The 18,014-nt window shown below is 31.1% G+C and overlaps 2 protein-coding genes across 2 annotated transcripts; one reads left to right on the top strand and one right to left on the bottom strand.

Annotated features, from left to right (window-relative positions):
- Positions 1-340: 340 nt before the first annotated feature.
- On the bottom strand, positions 341-2,441 carry LOC139883391 (annexin-like protein RJ4). Its single transcript, XM_071867572.1, has 6 exons — positions 2,369-2,441; positions 2,053-2,198; positions 1,744-1,965; positions 1,245-1,457; positions 1,058-1,144; positions 341-544 (listed from the first exon to the last, which is right to left on the bottom strand). Exons 1-6 carry the CDS (start codon positions 2,439-2,441, stop codon positions 341-343), a joined length of 945 nt encoding a protein of 314 aa, XP_071723673.1.
- A 3,995-nt stretch (positions 2,442-6,436) lies between these two features.
- Positions 6,437-12,917, top strand: LOC139883384 (probable NADH dehydrogenase [ubiquinone] 1 alpha subcomplex subunit 5, mitochondrial). The gene is made up of 5 exons (XM_071867566.1): positions 6,437-6,701; positions 6,967-7,026; positions 7,492-7,636; positions 10,269-10,368; positions 12,906-12,917. The coding sequence occupies exons 1-5, from the start codon at positions 6,437-6,439 to the stop codon at positions 12,915-12,917; spliced, it is 582 nt and encodes a 193-aa protein (XP_071723667.1).
- The last annotated feature ends 5,097 nt before the right edge of the window (positions 12,918-18,014 follow it).

Raw genomic sequence — 18,014 nt, 5'->3', positions numbered from 1 at the left:
CAACTTATAAACTTTTACACATGAGACGGTGCAGTTTCGAAATTTTCTTTCATGCCAAAAAATGGTTCACTAATATTATTTGATTCCCTTTTTCTAAGTAAGATACAAAATTTCGAAATATGACACCAAGACATGCTCAAACTTTTTACTGTTAGATTAAGTACGAAAATTTAAGGGAAAGCTAGCTCCATTAATAATATTAAAGGTAAACAACTCAAGCAAATAAGATAGGATCCATCAAAAGAAAAAAAAAAGAGCAAATGGGATAGGATAGGATATGTTCGACAACATTAATTGAACCAGCAGCATCATGATTATCTGATATAGAAAAAAGATTAACTTAATCTTCCTTTCCGAGCAAGGCAAGGAGGAAAGCTTTGTAATCCCCAGAAGTGTCCATGGAAACAGCTTGATCAAGAGTGACACTGTTCCTCTTGTAATAAACTTCTTTGATCTCCCTCAAGTCCTTCTCAGCCCGAGACACGATTACCCTTGTCAGAGCATCTTCATCCGTTCCAACCCTTTTAATCGCGTTGCGCAACATCTTAACAACAACAAATAATCCTAATTAGTAACAAATTTGTATTATCAATGATATTTAAATAATGTTACATAGAATATATCTATATATATGGAACATTAATGTTGGGGTGGACTCTATAGATGTTGGAATAGCAACTATCATTCAAAGAAGTTGAACCGGTGGAATCGAACTGATCAACAAACCCAATTGCCGGTCTAACTGATTACTTCAAACGAAATTCAAATTCCTAACAATTTGTGTTTAACATGAATTGATTTCGATCTGAAATAGGTTCAAAAGAATTGTTCTAACCGGCATATAACAGGTGGAAGACGCCAAAATAACGCTCTTGGTGAGCCATGCATTGTGTGTTTCAACTTTCAAAATATAGGGGCCTTACATATTATACTTAGGAAATATCGAAATTTTGTACTTATTCATTCATGAAGAAAAAAGACAATTTTAAAAAAAACTTCAAGAAAAAATGGTTTTTTCTATTGTCTTTAAACTTGTAAGAAAGTCTATACTTCTAACCTTCTCATAGTATTTCTTGTGATCATTGATGCATCGGATGGCTGTGCGCAGCACATTGGCAAATTCATCATGAGATCCCCCAAGACTCTGAAAAAGTAATTTTTATAATTAAAATTCGACCATAAATTAATCTTAAGCAAGAGGAATTGAATAATTGGTCATGCATATATAGAATTTAATTAATTACCTTAGTGATAGAAGTGCCATGGTGATCTCTATAGCAATTGAAAATAGCCATGAGTTGAGTCTTGCTCCGAGTGGTGACAATCCTGATAACTTCTTCATGGTTCATCTGTTTGTCTTTCAGAGCTTCATGAAGAATTCCGGCTTCCTTTTCGGCTAACCTCGGATTGATCTCATTCCCATCATACCTGTATACGCTCAACAACCCAACCAAAAGCTGCAAAAATTGACCACAAGATAATTAATAATTGATCTCTTAAACTCGTAAGAATTTCTAATATTTTCCTTTAATTATGTATATAGAGAGAGAATTTTAATTTTTAATTGTATTGTAACGGACAAAATACCTTGTTCTTTTTTCTCACGAGTTCAGACATAAAAAAATTGACGATACAAAATTTTCGATAAAATCGATGACTCTAGCATGAATTATTGTGAGCGACAAATTAAGAACACTAATGGACAATTAAGAACATATACTTATATAAATTAAATATATGTACCTTGCGGAGATCTCCAGAGGTGTGAGAGGCGACGTCCTCTTCCAAGGAATGTTTGTATCGGAGCTGATAGGCACGCCTGACGGCAAGAAGCTCCTCGGAATTCAGAATACAAGCAATCTCGACAAGAACATGGTAATCTGTAGGATTTGATTTCCTAACGGCTACATATGCTAGGACGGCGTCTCTGTCGTAAGGATCTAGAACCCATCGATACACAGCTTTCTGTTTGTAATTAAAATTCATTTTTTAGAACATAAAAATTAAGTATCACGAAAAAATTTCTAGGAAATTAAATGTGGATAAAAAAACCTCAAAGTCCCCGGAAAGTTCAGATTCGAGGCGTTTGAGAAGATCTTCGTTGTGAAGTTGGTGATAAGCAGCCCTGATCTGCTGTCTCTGACCAGCATTCCGGTGAGCAAGGATTCTGATTATAGCCTTCTCATCAGTTCCCCATCCTGCCCAAATTTCGAACCCAGGCCAAAAAAGATTTATAATCAGATTTTTTTCAATTTTTCAAGAAAATCCTAGATAATATAAAAGAATTCGGATCCTCTAACTTTTAATTTCAATGCGCGATAAATAAATTCGATGTTAAAAAGAAATTAAGATTGAAAAAAAATCAGACCTTTAACAGCTTTGTGGAGAAGTTCAGCATCTTCAACTGGTGAAAATTCCTGAGGAGCAACAAGTGTAGCCATTCTCTAGATTAATTTTTTTTCCTGAAGAGATTACAGAGAGAGAGAGGGAGAGAGAGATGTGAAGTTCCCAGCTGCAACTCTCTAATTTATAGCCTAAATAAATACTACAACATAGTAGCACACAGATTTAAAAAATTAATAAAAGAAGTTGTTTTATTCTAAAAATGGTAAAAAATATCTAAAATGTAATTGAAAAATGATATCAAAGAGATTATATACTAACTTATTACCATTCATCCATTAATAAAAGTCTGAATATAGAATTTCAAAAAAAAAAAAAAAAGGTTTGAATATAGGGTAATTCACATATATAAGAAAAAAAAATTAATGTGTTTGGTGAACTTATCATCCTTTTATCTTTCAATTGGTATTGACTACTGAAGTAGGAAATATCCTAATTTTTGTTTCTTTTCAGATTATGTCATCTTAATTGAGTTGGACACCAACTCATTACTCTTCCCGTATACGCATATAATATAATCCTTCCGTATATATGATGTTTTGACAAAAGATATTCAAAATTAAGAAATATTATTCTTTTTCTTAATTTCTGAAGCATAAATAAAAAAATATTATCCTTGTTTACATGAATGGCTACAAAATAATTAGATTTTTTTTTTTATAAAACTTGAAAATATTGGAATGGTATTGGCAGGATTGGTGGTGGCTGACGGTGGTCAACGATTGGTCAATGACAATCAACTCAAGGTCAATGCGGTCAACAATCAGTCAAATGCCAGACAACGATGGTGGTGGTGAATTTGAGTGTAAATAATGTGTTGGTTTGTAATGCGGGTAAAAATGGTAAAAAAAAATTGTCCAAAAATACAAAACATAAAATATTATGCAATAAAATAAAATAAAAAAGCCTAAAACATCATAGAGTATATAATTTCCAACGGTTATTATTTTTTACGTACAATTGTGTTGATGACTTAAAGTTGGAAATCCAAATTTGATATGAATCAATCCTATCCTGCCATGTCATTATCAATCTTTTTTTTCTTTTATGAGCGCTTGCTAAGTTTTTAGACTTGCGAAATGGACAAGCACAAATTGTAAAAGAGAGCATTGAATTCTTCGCCAAATTATTTCCTCCGGTTTATTTTATGCGTCTTGTAGTGAAAATTGTTTTGATCCACATCAAGTATTTATTTATGAAATTCATGTATTTTTGAGCTTATTTTTCCAATTTTATTTTTATATTTATTTCAATTATTATTTTATTTTTAATAAATATTTATGATTTTTGAATAATAAATCATGGACAGATAAATAATTTTTTTCTATCATTAATTATTTTCTTAAAATTCATAATTTTCATTATGAGACACTTGAAATGGATCGAAAGAATTACGATGGAAGTTATGAGTATTTGAGTTTCAACATAACCATTAATAAGAATACATGAATTTCACAGCTTTCTCACTTCTTCTGTAGTTTCAATCAACAGCATGTTGTTATTAAATAATAAATAAATAAATAAAATCGTAAAAACATAAATCGAAATGAAAAATAAATTAAAAGGTGGGTATTAATATATACATATACCAAATCCAATTCCATGATGATTTGTATTAGAGGCCGAGTGTGAACAAAACGTTGACTCGGCCCAATTAAGCTGACTTTGTAATCTAATAATTGAAGCCCATATGTTTTTTGGGCTACTATAATTTATTCAGCTATAGTTTAAAACATCATGAAACAACAGTCACGTGACAACATGAGATCTTTGTCTTAAAGCCCATCCATCCATCCTTAAGATAAATTGTTAGCGTATTATTTTGTTTTTTTAAAATTAAAAAAAAAATATCAACTAAAATTTCAAATCTTACATATTTCCATGTATTACTATTGAAACTATTAATCTTACGCATGTCCTAATTAAATTACACTTGCATACTTAAGGATGGCGTTGTGATTTTTGTAGTGGATAGAATAAAAACATTATCCTAAAACGTTTGATATTAATTTCCTGGGTGGTTAATAATAAATTTACCCTCATATTTCACTTAACTTGGAAACAAGAAGAACACTAATTTAAGCTTGTAATAACATATTTCCTAGATCCTAAAAAAAAACATATTTCCTTAACTTGAAAGAGGCCCATTTTTATGTTAAAGATATTTGGATTGTGTAATACTTATATACTTGTTAAAATTATAGAGAATAAAGAACAATCGGAAGTTCGAGAGAAACTAATTTTCTATTGATTCGGACAGAAAGATTACAAAACGGTAAGAATTAGAAAATGAATTTAATTGAACTAACTTTTACAATACAATAAATAGATAAATATATGGAGTAGTTGTGATTGTAAGCATGCACGCTTTTTCTATCACAAAAGATGACCATAGTATGTTTGGGAGGAAAATATGGACACGCATACAAGCATGGTCCAAATATGGTCACCGCCACAAATTTCAACAATAATTGTATTTAGATTGGACATGTCTGGTTAGAATTTTTTTTTTTAATCTGATCAACTTATTTTATCATATTTTCTAAATCAAATACGAAAAAGTAAAAAACACGTCAATTAATTGTGCTTTTGGGCTTCTCTTCTGCTTGGTCGATTTCACGGGAAGGGAAATCTTTATGATTTTATCACAAAATTTCAAAAAAAAAATCAGGATCCTAAAAAAAAAACACATATGTTTTGATCCGTTTACATTAATAACAACTCGTAAAATAGTTCAAAGATTCCTTTATGGACAAGTGGATGTAGATCGTACACATGATAAAAAATAGTTCAAAAATGTCCATATTAGTTTCACTGACATCAATATGTCTCAAGTTTTCAAGCTTCCATATTTCCTTTGGCAATTCTTCCAGACATAAACTTACACTCATCAACATCTGGAGGTTGAATAAACCGTCAACAAATCTTGGCAAATATTCAATATACATATATTGGAGAAATCCAAATAACTTAGAAGCTTCATATTTTTAAAATAGTCTTGACCCACAATATGATTACACTGTTAAAAACAAGCAAGTGAAAGAATTCGAAGGTACTTCATCGGTGGTACCTAAATGCTTCCCGTGGAATGAAAGATGACGAGTTTTGTTGGTCATTCTTCCATGGAATTCACTGGCCTTCAAACAAAAATTTCAAGCTGTAAATTTGTCCAAATCATTCACCAAATCATGCATTCGAAATAAAGTTTCTCTCCATTCAAAAACTGATATCAGCAACAAGTCCTGAAGATGTCCATCATATACTTTTTCGAGTCGTTTCCCATTGTCTCCTTCATGTATGAATCTTAGTGCAACCCATTGCCAACTCAGTTATTCCTTTCGAAACAACATGCCCTTAGACAATAACGAAAATATGTAAAGCATTGTTTCAAATATGACAGTGGATGATAGTAGCTTAGCGACAACACCATAAGTATTTTCTTCTTCATGTTTGGCAAATCTCACATGCTACTTATCATGATATTTTCCCACTCCCTCAGTGCCTAACTCGCATCAAAAGCTAGTTCAAAGTGACTCAACTTGATTCATACCGTGATACTGATTAGATAAGATTAACGTCTAAGTCTTCCCGAAAGCTATATTATATAAACTAGCTCATTATAAAGTTATAGTGTGGGATATATAAAGTAAGTAATACTAGCAACAACATTTATAATTAGCACTCAGAAGATTTAATTTACTCATGGTCAATCTTATTTCTAAAGGAAAAAAAAACTGAGGGAATTTTCAGTGGGCCCAATAAAATTACTAATCAAGCTCACGTATAGGCCCATTCTATTAGAAAACCACCTGTTTTTTATGGGCCCAATAAAATTACAAACCAAGTTCAAGTATCGGCCCATTCTAATGAGAAAACCACCTGATGACGTGGCAATAGATGACACTAAACTCCTCAACAACTCATTTGTGAATGAATCAATAGCAGTCGGAATTGAGCTCTCGCAAAAAGCCCATCTTTAATATAGTGATCGGAGAAGATGTTCCTACGCGCAATCGGACGGCCACTGATGGCCATGGCGAGTCAGACGGCGGGGATCGGTGTATCGAACGGTAGGGAGGTGTTGATCAGCTTGTACGACAAAACCCTGAAGCAGATCGGAGCAATTCCCAAAGACGAAGGCTATCTCAAGGCTGTTGAAGAATTCACTCGCGACCGTCTCAAGGTCTGTCAAGAGGAAGACGACTGTGCAAAGATCGGGAAACGCCTCGGTTATAGACAAGTTGAGGCTCTAATCGAAGAGGCTGAAAATGAGCTCAAGCTCGTCGAGACACTAAGCAGTAAGCAGTTTTTTTTTTTTCAATCCTTTTTTGCATTCTATAATTATATTTGATTTCATACTTTGGGTTCGTCGTATTGTTCCGAAATTTGCCTGCACGCTGTATATTTGTATGTTAGGCAATGATTAGCCTGACGTATTGTAACTGTTTTATGGTAATTTATGCTGTTAATGGTATGCTTTCGATAGTATAATGGCTCCATTGGTAGTTATTGGGAATTTGTATTGGCTAGATTGGTAGTTATTTGGGAATTTGTATTGGCTAGAGAATGTAGGGTTTTCGAGCAACTCTGAAGAGGAGAAAATTCGTTTGATATGGGTTAGAGGTTTCGGAATTTGATAAAGCAGGTTCATGTAAAGAAGAATGATGTTTGATAATGTGATTAGGTGATTCAAGGGGCCTTAACATATGTTTCTAGCTTGAGCTGAATTCTGGTGGGTGCCATTTTGAATAAAATGAATCAATTCTGATAATCCACTCGTTCAGTTAAAAAATATAGACTCTAGAATCCTGAAATCAATCATACTTAACTTGAATTGCTAGATTTTGGCTAGATTGATTAGTGGCGATTGAATTTTCCCTCTACAGAGTTAAAACCAATAAATTTCTAAGTTTACCTGTAAACCATTCCAAGCCCTCTCCTGGCATTTCCTCCAATCCATCACGGATAAAGGACTGAGATGCCATTGTTTAAGTTTCTTGTTGAGGCTATGTTATTGGGTTTTTTCATTTAGTTTGTTTCATGAGTAGTGGTTTAATTTTGTTAGGAGGGTTGTTGTTTGACTTGCAGAGTGTAACCGAGACGTTCCCTTCTATCAACCCGGTCCTCTTCCTAAGGAGTTTGAAAAGATGCTCGAGGAAGTTGGTTTACGGAATCTTCCTAAACCCCTTTTAATCAAGTTGCGTACCATAGGTATGGGTTTGAACCTTGTCAAGTGATTCACCTTTTCAAATATCAGTTTATGCTTTTGTTGTGCTAAGTTTTGCAATAAATCCTGTATTGATGTTCCATCATCCGAGCTCTTTTAGGATGGCTTCTGGAATCTATCTTAAAACTTCATTTATTTCTTACCGTGTTGTTCGAACAATCTATTGAGTAATGATAATGACAACTCCTGTTTTTTCTATCCGGTACCGTTTCTTATTTTGAACTAGGGATAATGTACATATCTTGTTCTTAGCAAATACTGCAAATATGATGATCAGGGATTGTAATTGTTCGTATATTTTCTTTATCTTGCTTGATTAATCAATACCACATTTTCAGAATCCGATGGCCGAAAACATCACCACATTAAAAAACCGGACTTCTTTTCATTTCCGGTGTTGCAAAATCTTGCTTTGCTAATATGAGTCCCAGTGGGCTGCACCGAATCTGGGCCATCCCAAGGTTGGGCTGCATACGTTATGTGTCTAACACATATGGGCCGGACTTAAGATTGGGTTGATTCTTTTTTTTTTTTTTTTTATGTTCATATTAGGTTGATTCTACGTAGAGAAAAAGTTAACAGTAAATGTTTGAAGGCTTAGAGAATAGACTGAATAGAGGCGATTTTAAAGGGAATAAAATCCGACCGCCCATGTCATTCAAATAAATACTCTTTCAATCTCAAAATACATGATGACTCTCTTAAAATATCATGTATTTTGAGACGGAAGGAATAAAAGAAACGTGGAAGAAAATCCGATCTGAGTGTCCACCTTTGGTTTTGGCTGTTAGAATGAACAAAGAATCTGATCAAAGTAGCTTTCAAAAAATTTAAAAAGTTATTATCAAAAAAGAAAAATTAAAAAAAAAATCTAAGAAATTCTCGAACCTTTTTTTTGTTGAAATTAAGAAATTCTCAAACTTTGATTTTAAAGTCTTACAACAATTTACAGTATATAGTACTAAGTACAGCTAAATTGGCAAAAAGAAGAAAGAAAAAAAAAGTAATTAGTACAACTATGGATATACAAATCCAAGAATAAAGAACGTACTTAAAAGAAAATAACAAGAAGAATGATAGTGCAACAAGTTTTCACTCATAAATGAAAGAAAAGGAGAGGGTCAATAAGTAATTTGGAAAAATTCTTTATCAAATTATTTTAATAAAAAAAATATGATTTTGTTACATACGATATGTTTAATGACAACAACGGTGCACGTTATATGTCAGCAACGGTGTGTTATTATGTTAGAATGAAAGTAATTAAGAATAAAATCAGAACGATACGTATCTTCTTTTTTTGACAACTATGAGTGGGAGAGTCAATTCATAAGTTAATTATGCCGATAGTAATAATTAGGATAATCCTATCTTCAAAAAAAGAAAAATTAGGATAATCATATTCGAAAAAAATAATTAGGATAGTAGTTGTCATTCATAACTCACAAGTCCGTGAAGTTGGTGGAGATGGAGGCGACATTCCATCATGAGTAGATATATTACGTGATATGTATATGAGATACAAACGTCTACCATGCATTAATTATAAGCCCAATTAGTCAAAGCTAATTACTAAAGCAGAAGAAATGAGTCTAGAAACTTCAAAAAAAAAAAAAAAGGAGGAGGAGGAAATGAGTCTAAAGATCACCAATATGTATAAACACCAAACTATGTTAACTTAAACGACAAGGGAAGAATTAATCCTAGTTCAAAACAATTAAGGCTATTTTAAGCTAAAGGACAAGTAAACATTAATCCTTTTTTTTATGTTAAGTAAACATTAATCCTAGAGGTAAGAGAAAGACAACTGGAACAATTCATTCGTTAAACTGCAAAAAGTGAAATTCTAGCAGTGAAAACTGAAACTTGTACTACTGAAAACTGAGTACATAGAAGCTTCCTATCCTTCAACTTTTCACTTGACTTTGAAGTTTACACTTTGGTCCTCAGACTTTGAAGTTTCACATTTCTCACATCTTGCCGACTGAAACATTACTTGTTTAGTTGTTTTCAAACTGTTTGATCTTGACGCACATCTTGTCGTAACGAGTTTGACATTTCCTTCGATTTTCCCATTTCATGGACAAATCAAAGTCTCAAGCAGTTCCAATTCAATAGAGTTCGTGGAATAAGGAACTCAAACATAAACAAGTCTTCAATGAAATGAGAGTATATAATATATTAAAAAAAAAATTGAAATTGGAGTACAAACATCGAAACATCACAGTGACTAATATAGTATTAGATAGAAAAATAACATACTTATGCAATAGCTGTTTAAAAAGATAATACAATGATTTGATGGAGAAATAACATATAGTCAGTACCCTTGGCTACGAAAGGTAAAAACTAAAGGCAACAAAGTTTGGATTTTTAATGAGGCAACAAATTTAACTTTTGATATTTGATGTCAATTGATCTTAACTCTAAAATTATATATAAAGTTTTTCATTAGAAATATAACATAACATATAGCTAAATATATCTACACGTTAATCATAATATTGAATTCTTCATTAACAGTTAATTCAATTTAATACTCCCTCCGTTCCAAATTAGATGCTAATCTAGCCAATTTCACACAAACCAAGAAAACATGTTTTTAAGCTTATTTTTCAACATAATGGTGATTGTATAGACTAAAAAACCCTCATGTGGGATATGTGGATGAAGATGGTGAAGTTGGTGAAGGAGAATACATGAGGTACATGAAAGTGAAGATGGTGAAGGTGTTGAGGGTATAATGGAAAAAACATAATTATTGTTCCTTAAACTTGTCAAAATTTACATTTAATTTAAGATAAAAAATTATGTTTATATTAGCATCTAATTTGGGACGGAGAGAATATCATTTAAAGATAGGTCGTTGATTTGATATATTTGGTCTCTCTGATCACCGATATTTAATCTCAATCGAAGATAACTAAAAGAATGATAGCTAGGATAATTAGTAGAACCTAGTCAGTGATTTATCTATCTAGTTTGTTGAAATGCTATGTCTTTTTTTTTAGTACTTGTGTTGTAAGTTGTAACGGAGAAAGGAATAGAGAAGATTGGTCAATCAGAACAAAGAAAAGTCAAAGTCTTTGTTAGGTTGAAAGCAATTCGGATTCTGATTTATTAGATCGATCATAGTCACAGAGAGAGAGGTCTCGTTGTCGTTGTCTCTTTTGCTTCTTCTTCAAAAATCTTACACAATTATAGATAAAGAGCCCTATTATGAAATTGTAGAGTGCACTACATGAATAGAGACGAATTCAAGAAAGTAGATATAAAATAGGAAGATCGCATTTCAGAAACACGATTTTGCATATTTCAACTTTTCCTATGGGTTCCATTTGTCTTTTTCTGTTTTGTTTTTATTTGTTAATATATCTTAATCCTTATAAATTTTATAAATTTAAATTTTAGTCCTTATAAGATTTTTTCTAATTTAGATTCTATTGTTAATAGATGATTATTTAGTTTTGATAATTCTTTTTGTATATCATTACTTTTGGAAAACGATGGTTCCTCTTCTGTTATATACTTAGTATTATCTTTAATTAATTTCATATTTGGTCTACAAAATAGTCGTTCTTTTATTAATGTATTATCTATTCTAGGTACATAATTTATTGGTGTTGTTTTTATTGTTCCTACTTTTGCAGTTATATCTAATAGATCTTCTAAATAAATTTTATCTTTTATCTTTAAATTGTATACTATGATGACTATTTGATAAATCATATCCTATTTCATAAGTTATTGTGAATGGATAGTCTTCTTTTGCCATTAGATTATCTCTGTAAAATTTATATGCTATTATTAATGATCTATTTTCTGTACATAGAGGTATTCCTAATTGTAATGATATATTAAATTTTAATTTTGTATAAGCTAAGTTTTCATTAACTATTCCTATTATTCTATCTCGATGATCCTGAATTCTATCATCACAAATTGCTAATCTTATTGGTGAATCTATTCCTTCCATAAATGTTGATTTTATTAGATCTGAATAGTTGATAAATGAATATAACCTATTTTATCTTTATCTGCTTGTTTTAATTTTAACTTATCAATTTTTTCTTTAATTTCACTACCACTTATAATAGGTATACTAGTTTCTTCAGTCGTAGTTGAAATTTCTATTGGATATTCTGCAGTAATTTTTCCAAAGTAAAGAATGTTTTTCCTACTTAGAAGATTTCTTAATGAATTTTTTATATCTTCTCCTTCTTTTAGGTTTAATTCTTCTTTTTTAATTGTTTTGATTATATTTTTGTTAACTAAAATGTCTCTTTTGAAGGTATATTTTTCTTCTTGTAGATCTAAATAGTCTATAGTATTAATTGATGATGATGTTGAAGCTATTTCTTTTTCCATTTTTATCTATTGTAGAGTCTAAATTGTTCTAGAATGATGCAGTAAAGATCAATTTATGTGATATTTCTAGACGCATATCATTTAGGATTCCGATATTTCCTGGATCTAAATTTCTGATAATTATAAGATCATTATGGCATTCGCCTATTTTATCTTCGCAATGATTTATTAGACTAATTAGATCTGGGCTATTTTTTCTTAAGCGCATAAGATATATTCCTTGTGTTATATATTCAATATAACTCATTATTTTCTTTGCTGGCTCTGATACCAGAATTTTTCAAAGCGGATTAAAAATTGAATAATTGGCTAAGAATTTTTCAAAGCGGATTAGAAATTGAATAATTGGTTAACTGAAAGAAAATAAATAGATTTTTATTAATAAAATAGAAATACAGATCCTTAATATAATCTAAATGGATTGGTCTGACCAATCTGCTTCTAATTTTTTAGTATCGTAATACATATTAGTTTCGTATAGATATTCTAATTGTATTTCAATATAGGTTAATATATCCATATTTTCTTCTATCTTCTTATATGAGTTATCAATTAATGAAAATAGATATGTCTTATATCTAGTTGCTATTTCTTTTGCTAGATCAGAAGGTAATATTCTTCTGAATGATATTTCTATTTCTTTAACTTTTTCTATATCTATTTTCCGTTTGCAATCGGAAATTATTTCTTCTAGTTGAGTTATTTTTTGATTAGTTTCATTTTGTAAATCAAATAGTTGTGCAGTACTAGAACTTTCAATTAAAGATAAATCAAGTGTATCAGTTGGCGAATCCATACCTGAATCCTTATGCTTTTTGAATGATTTTGCAGATGATCGTCTTGTTTCCTTGATAATAGATTGCTTGATGTTTGTGTGTTTGGTATAATATTGTTTACTGATTTTTAGGTATTTGCTTAGTAAGATAGATTTCCTATAAACGGGAAATCAAAACGTTGGTTTGTTATCAAACAAACAAAGGATAATTTTATTTTACTTCATAAACTCTGAGTTCTAAGTGAACCAGAGGGTACATATTTATACACATAGAAAGTGGACTATATTCCACTTAATACCCCTAGATATTACATTATATGTTACATTATTGGTGCCCTTAAAAATTTACATCAGGGCTTACGTTATATACTCACTTATTGCAAGAAGACAATGGTGTCTACATCTTGCTTAGCTAGTGGATGGCATTGGATTCTCTTTTTTGCTGAGTGGTGGAAATTTCTTATCTTCATCTTCTTCTATTATTGTGCTTGCAGTTCCTGTTGATTCTTTGTCTTCATTGCTTTTAAAAAGCATGCATATTACTTCCCTTGTCTTTTGCGGTAATTTTTCTAGTGGTCCCGAGAAATCATTAAATGGTTCTTCAAAATTTTGTATGGCTATTATTCCTTCATCAGTTATCTTCTTGCTGAATTTCGAGTAAATGATTATATTCTCTGACTTGTAGTTAATGAAGCGATGACTATTTCCTCCTATTCTTGAAGTTTCTCTTAGCATTCCTGCTAGATATCTTCCATCTAATTCTTCGACATTAGTTAATTCTTGACAGAATTTATCTTCTCTAGGTAGATAGTTTCCATTAGAGATTCCTAATTCTATCGCTGCATAACTTGGAATGATAGCTCTTCCTTCGTTAAATACAGGGAAAGAACTATATATTTTTACATATATCCTTCTATTTTTTGCCATATTATTTATATAATTCCTAACGGTTTGGACTAGTTTAGGGGTGCATTCTGAAAGTTCCGTGGTATTATCTAGATAGATGGTGTCTATTAATCCATGGACAAAAAATCTATATACAGTCATTGGATTTGCTCCTGGGATAAAAATAGCTTTGGGACTAGAGTTTATCCTAGCTACTGGGTAGAAGTATTTGTTACTCATATCTTTTTCTGTGTAATTGATGAGCATTGAATAACACTCGTTAAATGTTAATGGGGATAACTGTTTGGCTCTAGTTTTTTCTTCTCTAGTAGGGATGCTAGAGATTAATGATGGAATCTTTCTTATGGTAGTAAGCCTTCTTTGAGAAATATTTGAGGATGATGATGGAGAAAGAAGTTTGGATTTATAATGGGGAATTTTTACCTGGGCTTGATATTCTTCATAAGCTTTTTGGGCCTCTTCTCTAGTTGGAAATAACTTATGCTGGATATTGGATTGACCAGTGACAAAGGCAGAAATCTTGTGCCAATGATCATAGACTCCTTTCATAGGTCCGTTGAGTATTGCATAGTATTTCGTTTGGGACGATTTTGTAGTATCATATTGTAATGTTGGAGGAATAACTGCTGAGTCTGACTTGGATGAAGATCCAATTGTTGTTGTTGCTATTGTTGATAATGGATCCACCACGCTTTTGCTACTTGACTCTGATGTTTGGATTTTTCCTCCGAGTTGAATTATGGCTGCTTCGAGTTGAGCTATTTTCTTTTGTCTTTCTATTATTTCTTTTTGTTTTTCTTCGATTTCTTTTCTGTTGATGGCTATCTGATCCATCATTCCTTTGATGATTTCTTCCATTCTCTTGTCAAGGTGTCTGCGATGACGTTGTTTTCTGATTTTATGTATTTTATGACTGCTGGAAATTGTCGTAGCTCTAGCTGCCACCTGATTAGTCTTCCTTGATTGAAGTTGCTTCAAATTTTATATTTAATGAATCTTGTAAGATATTTACTATCAGTACGGAGTTCAAACTCTTTAGGAAGAAGCTCAATTCTCCATTTTCTCATTGTTTTGAGACAAGCAAGTGTCTCTTTCTCATTAATAGGATATCTTTGCTCAGTTTCTGAGAAAGTTCCTGATATATATTTGCATAGTCTTTCGACTTGTTTATTTTCTGACTTTTCAGTCTGTATATTGATTTTTGCTTTCATACAGCCAGCCCAAATTTCTTCAGAGGCGTCTGTTTCCACAATCAGATAATCAGCACTTTGCGGATTGTATAATTTTAGAAGATCTTTGCAAGCATTTTTCAGCTTGTCAATAGTATTAGTATTATGAATGTCCCAAGTCCATAGGACTTTTGTACTTAGTTTCTTTTGTAATTGTCTTCGTTCTTTTGCTAGAGACTTAAAAAAGCTTTGATCAGAAATGTAATTTAAAGATCCTAAGAATCTTTGTAATTGTTTTCTATCTTCAATTTTTGAAGGGAAGCTATTTAATTTTTTTATTACATTATCTTGTAGTTTTAACTCTCCATTTCCCGATATAGTTAACCCTAAATAGTCTATTTCATTTTTAGCAACTATTGCTTTCTTTTTACTTAAAACTAGACATTTTTCTTTTACTTTTTCTAGGACTATTTTTAGTTTTTGGTAATGGTCTTCTAATGTATTACTTGTATAGATTAATATATCATCAATATATACTAAATAGAAGTCTTCTAATCCTTCTAAGTTTTTATCCATGAATCTTTGATAAATTCCTGGTGCTTGTTTTAATCCGAATGGTAATACTGTCCATTGATAGTGTTTATGGGGAGGACATGTAAAGGCTGTTAATGGTTTAGTGTTATCATGTAATCTTAGTTGCCAGAATCCTGATTTAGCGTCTAAGGTGCTAAACCAATGACTTCCTTTAATTTTTTGAAGTACATAATCTTTTCTGGGTAATCTGTAAGCATCTCCTATTGTTGCTTCATTCATTTTTGTATAATTAATTACCATTCTTCTTTTTCCTCGTTTTATTTCATTATGATTTTCTACATAAAATGCAGGTGCAGCATGTCTACTAGTAGATTCTTCTAATATTCCTTTTTCTAGAAGTTCGGCACATTCTTTTGTAAATTCTTCTACATCAATTTTTGAATATGGGATTTTATTTTCTACATTTATTTCCTGATTAGGATCTTTTAGTCTTATCTCTATCCATTCTTGATTGTTATTTTTGATTTGATCTAATGGATTATCACTACATACATCTTCTAGTAATTTTTCTACTTCTTTTTGTAATTTTTCAGGTATTCCTAACCTTTCATTTATAACTTTAAGTTTTTGAGTAATTTATATTTATTTAATTTTATTAATATTGTTATTTTTATAACAACACTTTTCTGATTTTTATAAGATGGTGTGGTCAATTCTATATGATGTAGGTACTGACAAAATGGTTGATATAATTTTAGAATTTCCTATTATTATAGATAATCCTGATTCTTGTTGATATATTGATGGTACTATAAATATATAATTTCTTATCTTTATTTTATTAAAAAATGATGCTTTCCAAATAAGATGTTTGCTACCATCTGCTATTGATATAACTAATGATTTTTGTAGCTTATTCCATTGGAATGGAATTTTTGCTGAAGCAAAACACAAAGTTGCTCCTGTAGCTATATATGCATCATAAGACTTTTCTTTATATTTTATTTCTATGAACGTACAATTAGGATTAGGTTTATTCATTTGAAGATGAATAATCTTCTTCTGAATCATAAGATTGACTACTATCAGATACTAATTCATATATTTCTTCTATTTCAAAATCTGAATCTTCTATTGGTTCTAGATAATTTTCTATTGCTATATTTAATATTTTTAATTTTTCTTTATTTTCAGTTTTCTTTTTATTAGGGCATTTATTTGCATAATGACCTTCTTCATTACATAGCCAGCATCTACATGTTTTCTTATTTTCAGGGCAATATTTTTCTTCTTCTTTTGAAAAATTTTCTTTTTCTAAAGTTATTTTTCTTATAGTTGTATTTTTTATATTTATTTCTCGAAAATTTCTTCCATCTATATTTCTTTATGATTTTTCGTTTTTCTTTGTTACATCCATAATTACCGGATACTCTAGGATTATTTTTACAACATAATTGTCCGATAGGGTGTTTAAGTTGGTTTTTTATAGATCGTTGTAAACATTGTTCAGCTATATAATTTTGAGTTATTTCTATAGCTCCTCCTAATGTATGAGCTATTCTATTATTTGCTACTTCTGTCATATATATATCTTTTATAGTTTTACTTAGTGGCCATGGTAATTTATTTAAATATGTTTCTTTGTGTGCTTCTCTAGATTCTGCGGGTAATTTATAGTAGTATTTTTGAAATTCACAAGTATAAGATTCTATATCACATATATTACAAATTTGTATATTATTAAGGTGCCATAAAGCTTTTTCTGCTTCGGCGGCTTCAGTTGCTTTTTTCTTATCTATGTCATCTTTTCCTAAGAATTCTCTATTTATGGTATCTACTAATGTGAAGAAAATTTCTGAGTTTGTTGTTTTATCTTTTAGTAAAATATCTATTTGTGGTTGAGATAGGGTTTGTAAATAATTTTTTACGGATCCTGTTACTTTATAAGTAACAAAAGTCCAAACTAGATTAGGATTAAAATCTTGAAATGTTTTTTCTAATTGGATTAATAATCCTGTATTATTCATCCAAAGAGTTAAGACTTCTTCTTTATTTTGAACACAATTGGGCCGAACAATATTAGCTAACTCTAAATTCAATTGGGCCCAAACCCAACTACTACAACAACAACAAGCCTCAATTCCACCGTGTGGAGTCGGCTATATGAATCCTCAACTTTTAAGCACAAGGGCTATGTGTAACTCACATGCCGTGTTCCGAAGCATATAAAATACATATAATATGATATATATATAGAAAATCATCTGATGAAACATAAAAACATATATAACTAGCACTAACCTATAACTAAAATATATACCCTACAAATAAACCTAGCAATAAACCTATCTATAAAGCATCTGCTACATGAATACTACGTCTCAACTCCCCTCTCTCCTCTACTAAGTCTTCTGAAATATCTAATAACTCTAAATCCTTCCTAATTACCCTCTCCCACGTAAGTCTAGGTCTCCCCCTCCCTCTCCTCTCTGTTCCTATATCTATGTCCTCACATTTCCTAACCGGAGCATCTATAGGTCTACGTCTCACATGCCCGAACCACCTAAGTCTACCCTCTCTTATCTTCTCATCTATAGGTGCAACTTTAAGGTTGCTCCTAATAGTCCCATTT

This window comes from Rutidosis leptorrhynchoides, unplaced genomic scaffold, assembly GCF_046630445.1.
Source record: "Rutidosis leptorrhynchoides isolate AG116_Rl617_1_P2 unplaced genomic scaffold, CSIRO_AGI_Rlap_v1 contig39, whole genome shotgun sequence".
Taxonomy (NCBI): domain Eukaryota; kingdom Viridiplantae; phylum Streptophyta; class Magnoliopsida; order Asterales; family Asteraceae; genus Rutidosis; species Rutidosis leptorrhynchoides.
This window is presented reverse-complemented; position numbering and strand designations above follow the sequence as displayed.